We start from the raw sequence: 8222 nt of genomic DNA, 5'->3' as shown, positions 1-8222 counted from the left end.
GACCTTGAAGTGGACACGGGAAATGGCATCCGTCGGAATTTTTGCCCAGTCAAGAATTCCGAGAACCGCGCCTGATTTATCATTCAACAATCTTAGTAGTGTTTCTGGTTACGATACGTCGTTGTTAAAATAAACAGGATGTTTGTATTCGTTTGTTTTCTTTCCCTGTTTGCATTTTTGATTTCTGAAATTCTACACACAACAAAGTGCAATAACTAAAGATATCCATTTGTTTTTTGTTTTTGTTTTACAAACAAAAGCTGTAACGGTGCGGTCGTAAGACGTTGTTGAACGACGAAAACCTAGATGGCACTGTAAACGTGTGTGTCTTGTACTGTTTCCTTCGCCCGCCGTCATAGCCGATCTTGTTTTTCACGTTTCTCGTTGTGACACAGAGACGTTTCCGGATTACCTCTCTGATCCTTCATTTATTGTTATGGCTGTCAAAGAAAAAGCAGAAGCAAATGAAGAAACTTTGGAAGCTGAAATCGAATGGAATACTGTCGATAATGAGTTACAGTTGTTGCAAATCTTGTGCGGCACAAGACCCATCGGTGAGAAACGTGACAACTTTCTAGCTTCTTCGACAGAATTCAAATTTGGAATCCATTTTTCTAGGGATTAGTAAATATTTTCAAATGGCCTGCATAGTGGAAAAGTTGGCTGCGAATCTGAACAAAGAAGTTACTTCCAAAGGTGTGTGGGACCACCTGGCAAGCTTGTACGACATCAAGAAATTGGTATCTGGTTAAGCTGATGATAATTCTCTATCTCCGATTGAAGTTGGTAAAACATTTTTTCTTTTCTAGGATGAACACGAGACGATTCCTTTTCCCAACGAAGAAATGGACTTTACCCTTTCCACCGAGGAGTATGGTGAACTGATGGAGAGCAAATACAAAGAAACCGAATCAAAGAAATCCATAAAGAAGGAAAAGGAAGAAATCAAAAAGGAAAAGGTTCCTGAGACGCCACAGCCTGTTGAAAAGAAATCCGTGAAACGCACAAGAGCCAGCACTGCTCCAAGCCCTGGAACACCTCAAGTCACTCCAAAACGTCGACGAATTTGAAGGCAGAGAAAAAGAAAGGACTAGGGAAATATCACGAACTTTTTTACCATGTCAACTCCTTCGGCGCACGTACATTTGTTTGATTGTGAAACTGTTAATGAATTTTTGTAACTCGGATATTGCGTGAAAAAAAGAAAGGGACCGAATACGACAGAAAATGACCGGTCAATGAATACCACGTCTTTTGATATTTTTTTTAAAATTATTATTATTAAAAAAAAAAAAAGATTAAATTTGTTTAATAGATTACTTAACAATTCGTTAATTTTCCGAAAACACGGAATGGACGACGCTCGTGCTTTGTTTGATGGCTGAAAAAATTATATTACAAATACCAAGTGTTTTACTACTTCGAAACGTTGGAGAAGAGGCATCACAGCTCGCCCCAGTGTGGAACCGGTGCTAGTACGTTCTATTGCCAGCTGAAAACCAATGCCAGAGTGCTGCACTACGAGCACTGTTTGTTCGGTCTCTAGAGCCCCTCGCCGACGATGTACTGTGATTTGCAACGTGTGGTTTCATTTGTGGAAAATTGAGTGAAGAATTGTATAAAGTCGGGTAAGAATGACCTAGCTAATTAGTTGGTTCGTTAATCGATTCCAGGAAGAAGGAAAAGTTTAATTGATCTTGGGGTGAATTACCATTTCATTTTCTGCCATGTGATGTCGCCCTGCGAGTGTGTGTGTATAAAGTGAGAGAGGACGTCACACATTGAATTCTTGAGAACCTTTTGAGGCTACGTGTGTTTTTTCCGGTTTTCATAGTTCAGTTTTTCTTCCAGTTAGAGCAGTCTTATGCATTAGTGGAATTTTAATTGATCTCGTGCTCAGAAACAAACGATTCGAGCCTTAAATGTCTCATAGGACACCGCCTGATACGACTTTTGTCCAACCAGGAACCCGTCATGTTTACGTTGTAGCTTCTCAATATTGCAATCTCGTTATAACTTTTTAAAAAATTGCAGTTGTGGCTCGCGAGAAGGAATGGCCATGACGCTCCAAGGATCTGTCTTGTCCAATGGAAATGCTGCCACCAACCGTGTTCCTCTCACACTGGAATCGAGCAGCAAAGACTCAGCTGATGTGTACCTCAACGAGGCCAGCAATGGTTTTGGTGATTGTGTAAAGAATGGATTGAACAGTGCTGAACCTGTTGAGGAAGTTAAAGAAACACCTAGTGATGAGCCGGTCATTGATATTACTATCAACAATGTGGTATGCAGTTTCAGTGTAAAATCCTATCTCAATTTGAAGCAGATAGCCCAGAATGGGTATAATGTTGAGTACCGTAGAGAAAATGGGGTAAGATCCCTACTACTACTAACCACAATTGTATTAATCCTTAATGTTGAACACTTTTTCCACATGCAGATGGTAACCATGAGATTACGGAAACCCTACACCACAGCCTCAATCTGGTCTTCTGGGAAAGTAACTTGCACAGGGGCGACAAGTGAGGATGAGGCCAAGCAGGCCGCCAGGCGAATCACGCGTTCGGTCTCTAAACTAGGCTATCCCAGATTACGCCTAGTGAATTACAGAGTAGTCAATGTTCTGGGAACTTGTACAATGCCTTTTGCGATTAAAATTACGCCTTTTTCAGCCAAACACAGAGATATCGCCAGGTAAAAATAGGTTGCAGCTTCTTTTTTATCTTTTCTCCTAACCAGGCAATTTTTGGTAACTAAATCGGGTATAGTTATGAACCTGAATTGCATCCTGGTGTTACCTATCGTCTCAAGGAACCAAAAGCAACCTTAAAGATCTTTTCGACCGGTAGCATTACAGTTACAGGTATATCATCTGTAAATCTCGTGCTATTTGCCAACTGTCATTCACACATTTTACCTTTCATTGTAGCGCCTTGCGTAGGTAACGTCCAATCAGCCATCGAACACATATACCCCTTGGTGTTTGAATTTCGTAAAGAACGATCTCCCGAAGATATACGAACAATGCAAGCTACCAAACGGTCCCGTGGACTGAAACGCAAATGTTCCTCTGATTTTGGTTTCGGAGCAGACGATGACTGTTTCGCTGTAGACGTTGACGATGAAGAAGAAGATGAGGAAGAAGCCTTTGATAGTGACCAGAGCCATGATTAGAACACAGCAAATCATTAATTAGAATGTCACAGCAATCGAATCGTGGGACGAGTCGTGACAAGCTGATCGGACTCGTGGAACTATCTCTGGTGCTTCTCCTTCCTGAATCCGTTTGGCCTCTTCGCTGTCAGTACGACCAAACCTTTCAGCTTTCACTTTTTCGATCCCAACGATCTTGTGTACTATCATATTTTTTTCTCTCCATCCCCTGCTTCCCGTGGTCTCGCTGTTCGACTTTCAGCTATCATTTTTTCGAGGCGGAATCACCTTTTATTCGCGACCTAGATTTGGTTGACCGTATCGAGGTTAAAACTTGTTCATTTTTTTTTTCTTCTCTCTCTTTTTTTTTAATCCCATGAATACTCTTCTCGATTTTGGTAGTCCAGATCAACCAAAAGTCTGTTGACTTAAGCTAAAGGTCGCGCGTCAGATGTGAAACAGTCTTCCGCTCCTTGGACATTGCAACTTTTGAATTCTGACAAAAAGGAGTTGACGGCATCAGCATTCAAACTCTAATTTAACCCACACAAGCGATTTTTCATCCTCTTTTTCGTCTGAAGAAAGTATACCCATTTGCGAAGAGACGGCAAGCACTTGTCAAAATGGGGCGAAAAAAATTAATGATTAGGTCCAGCTGATTTTGAAATCCTACTCCTATTTACCGTTGACTGTAGTTTGAAGATTTCGATTTCATTCTTCGAAATGGTGCTTAAGGCTCTCGGCCTGCTTGAGTATCCTTGATTTGTCTTTCGTTTTTTCTTTCTCGAATGCGCCCCGTGTTATAGTCTACCATGTAAAATAACGCTCTTCTGGAACATGGGCGCGTGCCCAATTTTTCGTGTAAAACATGGAACAAACATTTTGGTTCGCAGGTCCGCTTTTTCTGCCCCCCTCTCAACACAGAAACTGACGTATCCTTTTTCCCTATTGAAAACTAAGATCCACCCAGAAGATTCAGAACACAAGGAGTCATCAGAATCGTTCAAACTATGTCTTTTTTTTTTTGCCCTTCACGAAACTTTAGACTGCAAAGTTCAGTCTCCAATTTGCCCTCCGATTGCTCCTCAGCTCTCCCCTCCCCCCTGAAAGCGGGTAGAATTGCCTCAGTTCAGCGAGCAATAACAATCGGATGATACCAATGCTTGTGAGTGAGTGTGCGAATGTGTGTGCGTGAGTGTGCGTGTCAACCTACCTTCCAATCGTCCTTGCCCATATTGGTCGGTTCTCAATAAACGAGATTTTCCAGATTATTGAACCAAGTCCTCTTGTTTCAATTGAATCCCAGTTTGATTTTACTGTTGGCTGATTAGATTTTGTTCCCGTACAGAGCTCGTGTAAATTGATAGCAAAGGAAATATTCCTTCCGTATTGTTTTAATGCTTTAATTTGACAGCGATCGCGTGAAAACCATGTGGTGTATTGCACCGTGACGATTACAAGGTGAAATCAAATTAAGAGATTACTATTCTTAAACGTTAATGCATTTTATTCAAATTCAATGTTTCATTTAGAACAATAGGCTATTCCGAACAATCCTCCTTCTGTCATTAACACTCCGGTATTCGGCTAGCTAAAGAGAGAGACACAGCAACATGTTCCATCATCTGACGATCGAGTTGTTCCTATTCACACTGCTGTTACTGAAACACTCGAATCAGCCGAACGCAGAGGAGAATCTAAGGAAGAATGAGCACTGCTGCTTTTGGATTTGTATGAAAAAATTGCATCAATTGCCATTTAGTATCTTTCGTTTAATTACGGTTTATTTATCTTTAGCAGGTTTTGTCCGGGTTCTACACCAACAAGATCTTTATGGATAACAGAGACAGCAGTAAAATCTCAAAACATTTCTCCAGACCTGGCTCCAATATACCTTATCGGTAGCTTCGCGCAACGGTTTGGGAGGCTTTGCGGCTACCACAGGCACACTATCGCCCTCCTCAGTTTCCTCGTCGGGTTCGTTTGTGATTTCCGCTTCCACCGGCGGCTGAAACTTTGAGGCAACCCTTGATTTAGTGACCGGCTTGGTTCCAGCGCTGTCTGGTTTCGTCCTTTTTTTGCTTTGGATTGGAGGTACCGAATCTCTGTTGGCCGGCTGCCGCTGTGGTGTTGTTTCAGGTGTGGACTTGATAGTCGGCTTCGATACTGACTTAGCTACTGGAACCGGCACTGGCTTCGGTACTGGCTTCGGCTCACTGACTTCGTCACTGGATTCTGCACTGGCTTCTGCACTGGCTTCTGCACTGGCCTAGTGGGGACTGGAGATCGCGTTGAAGACGACTTGGAGGCCGGATTTGTCGGTTGTTTTCTCGAGTCTTGTGTTGAAGATCTAGATGGCGTTACCCTAGTAGAACCAGTGCCATTTGTTTTCATTTTCGTTGTGTATTTAACTTGAACGTATTTGGTTCTCGCAGTCTGCCTTATGTTGATAATGAGTCCCTTCGGTAAGTTGCAAACCTCCGCTTTCATTTGCATCAACTCAGTAACAATTTTATTTACGTTCAATTAAATTGAAACTGCACAATCGAAGACTTCAGATATTTTCAAACCCTGTTCTACAGTAATAAATAAAACCAGCAAATTTCAGTTCTTGCAAGCGTCAGTAAACGACTTGCAGTGATCGTTTGTAAGCTTGTATGCCTAAAAAATGCCAAAAACTAGCAGTTGGTTTGAATTTATCATTGCTACAAATACTGAAAATTGGCCATGTAAACAGACAAAAAAAATTCGGCTATAAGATCTCTTTCGATGATTTAGGCTCAAAGTTACTTTAACATCTCCTATAATTCGATGAGTCCTGATCTGCTGAACCAAACTTGAGCGCTTCCCTAAAATAAATAATAGAAAATTCCATTATGTCATCATTCTCTGAATACAACGGAATGGATGATATCGATTTAGGGAAAATTAATTGAGTTGTAGTGAAAATTAAGTTAATTTTTTTTTACACGTTATTTCCGTGTATTTAAAAAACCATTTAAAATATATGATTTCGATGCAGAATTAAATGCTGATCACGAAAATCATATTTATTTTTCAATGGTCCTTATAGTTTTGAAATAAAACATAAAAAACACAAGGCCGGTTTTATGTTGTCGGGCTTATTTTCGGTTATGGTTCAAAAACGGTTCGTTTAAAGGGAAAATAAATCACTAAATCAGAATCAGCGTTCAATTCTGATTATGCAGCATGATTTTTGATTAGTTTCAAGACATTTGGTTTTTGGCCGATTTTGACAAAAGTGAGAAGGCTATAGCCTTCCCACTTTTTCATTTTTGGACAAATCTCAAATTTCATTTAAAATATATGATTTCGATGCAGAATTAAATGCTGATCACGAAAATCACATTTATTTTTCAATGGGCCTTATAGTTTTTAAATAAAACATAAAAAACACAAGGCCGGTTTTATGTTGTCGGGCTTATTTTCGGTTATGGTTCAAAAACGGTTCGTTTAAAGGGAAAATAAATCACTAAATCAGAATCAGCGTTCAATTCTGATTATGCAGCATGATTTTTGATTAGTTTCAAGACATTTGGTTTTTGGCCGATTTTGACAAAAGTGAGAAGGCTATAGCCTTCCCACTTTTTCATTTTTGGACAAATCACAAATTTCATTTAAATATATGATTTCGATGCAGAATTAAATGCTGATCACGAAAATCATATTTATTTTTTCAATGGGCCTTATAGTTTTTAAATAAAACATAAAAAACACAAGGCCGGTTTTATGTTGTCGGGCTTATTTTCGGTTATGGTTCAAAAACGGTTCGTTTAAAGGGAAAATAAATCACTAAATCAGAATCAGCGTTCAATTCTGATTATGCAGCATGATTTTTGATTAGTTTCAAGACATTTGGTTTTTGGCCGATTTTGACAAAAGTGAGAAGGCTATAGCCTTCCCACTTTTTCATTTTTGGACAAATCTCAAATTTCATTTAAAATATATGATTTCGATGCAGAATTAAATGCTGATCACGAAAATCATATTTATTTTTCAATGGGCCTTATAGTTTTTAAATAAAACATAAAAAACACAAGGCCGGTTTTATGTTGTCGGGCTTATTTTCGGTTATGGTTCAAAAACGGTTCGTTTAAAGGGAAAATAAATCACTAAATCAGAATCAGCGTTCAATTCTGATTATGCAGCATGATTTTTGATTAGTTTCAAGACATTTGGTTTTTGGCCGATTTTGACAAAAGTGAGAAGGCTATAGCCTTCCCACTTTTTCATTTTTGGACAAATCTCAAATTTCATTTAAAATATATGATTTCGATGCAGAATTAAATGCTGATCACGAAAATCATATTTATTTTTCAATGGGCCTTATAGTTTTTAAATAAAACATAAAAAACACAAGGCCGGTTTTATGTTGTCGGGCTTATTTTCGGTTATGGTTCAAAAACGGTTCGTTTAAAGGGAAAATAAATCACTAAATCAGAATCAGCGTTCAATTCTGATTATGCAGCATGATTTTTGATTAGTTTCAAGACATTTGGTTTTTGGCCGATTTTGACAAAAGTGAGAAGGCTATAGCCTTCCCACTTTTTCATTTTTGGACAAATCTCAAATTTCATTTAAAATATATGATTTCGATGCAGAATTAAATGCTGATCACGAAAATCATATTTATTTTTCAATGGGCCTTATAGTTTTTAAATAAAACATAAAAAACACAAGGCCGGTTTTATGTTGTCGGGCTTATTTTCGGTTATGGTTCAAAAACGGTTCGTTTAAAGGGAAAATAAATCACTAAATCAGAATCAGCGTTCAATTCTGATTATGCAGCATGATTTTTGATTAGTTTCAAGACATTTGGTTTTTGGCCGATTTTGACAAAAGTGAGAAGGCTATAGCCTTCCCACTTTTTCATTTTTGGACAAATCTCAAATTTCATTTAAAATATATGATTTCGATGCAGAATTAAATGCTGATCACGAAAATCATATTTATTTTTCAATGGGCCTTATAGTTTTTAAATAAAACATAAAAAACACAAGGCCGGTTTTATGTTGTCGGGCTTATTTTCGGTTATGGTTCAAAAACGG

At 38.7% G+C, this 8222-nt stretch overlaps 2 protein-coding genes across 2 annotated transcripts; both read left to right on the top strand.

Moving 5' to 3' along the window:
• The first annotated feature begins 285 nt into the window (after positions 1 to 285).
• On the top strand, positions 286 to 1239 carry LOC130694875 (MRG/MORF4L-binding protein-like). The gene is made up of 3 exons (XM_057517981.2): positions 286 to 554; positions 619 to 740; positions 810 to 1239. The coding sequence occupies exons 1-3, from the start codon at positions 437 to 439 to the stop codon at positions 1068 to 1070; spliced, it is 501 nt and encodes a 166-aa protein (XP_057373964.1). The 5' UTR covers positions 286 to 436; the 3' UTR covers positions 1071 to 1239.
• Positions 1240 to 1481: 242 nt separating this feature from the next.
• On the top strand, positions 1482 to 4424 carry LOC130694867 (TATA box-binding protein-like 1). Its single transcript, XM_059496053.1, has 5 exons — positions 1482 to 1628; positions 2035 to 2371; positions 2441 to 2694; positions 2769 to 2863; positions 2930 to 4424. Exons 2-5 carry the CDS (start codon positions 2054 to 2056, stop codon positions 3172 to 3174), a joined length of 912 nt encoding a protein of 303 aa, XP_059352036.1. The 5' UTR covers positions 1482 to 1628; positions 2035 to 2053; the 3' UTR covers positions 3175 to 4424.
• Positions 4425 to 8222: the final 3798 nt, after the last annotated feature.

Source organism: Daphnia carinata, chromosome 7 (assembly GCF_022539665.2).
Source record: "Daphnia carinata strain CSIRO-1 chromosome 7, CSIRO_AGI_Dcar_HiC_V3, whole genome shotgun sequence".
Classification (NCBI taxonomy): domain Eukaryota; kingdom Metazoa; phylum Arthropoda; class Branchiopoda; order Diplostraca; family Daphniidae; genus Daphnia; species Daphnia carinata.
Note: the sequence above shows the minus strand (reverse complement) of the source record. Positions and strands in the feature narration are given on the sequence as shown.

Excerpts from the sequence above, each read along its gene's own strand:
- LOC130694875 (XM_057517981.2), top strand. The coding sequence starts at position 437 with ATGGCTGTCAAAGAAAAAGCAGAAGCAAATGAAGAAACTTTGGAAGCT. Across the intron at positions 555-618 it reads GTGCGGCACAAGACCCATCG|GGATTAGTAAATATTTTCAA; the intron begins GTGAGAAACGTG and ends CCATTTTTCTAG. Across the intron at positions 741-809 it reads TGTACGACATCAAGAAATTG|GATGAACACGAGACGATTCC; the intron begins GTATCTGGTTAA and ends TTTCTTTTCTAG.
- LOC130694867 (XM_059496053.1), top strand. The coding sequence starts at position 2,054 with ATGGCCATGACGCTCCAAGGATCTGTCTTGTCCAATGGAAATGCTGCC. Across the intron at positions 2,372-2,440 it reads AGTACCGTAGAGAAAATGGG|ATGGTAACCATGAGATTACG; the intron begins GTAAGATCCCTA and ends TTCCACATGCAG. Across the intron at positions 2,864-2,929 it reads CGGTAGCATTACAGTTACAG|CGCCTTGCGTAGGTAACGTC; the intron begins GTATATCATCTG and ends CTTTCATTGTAG.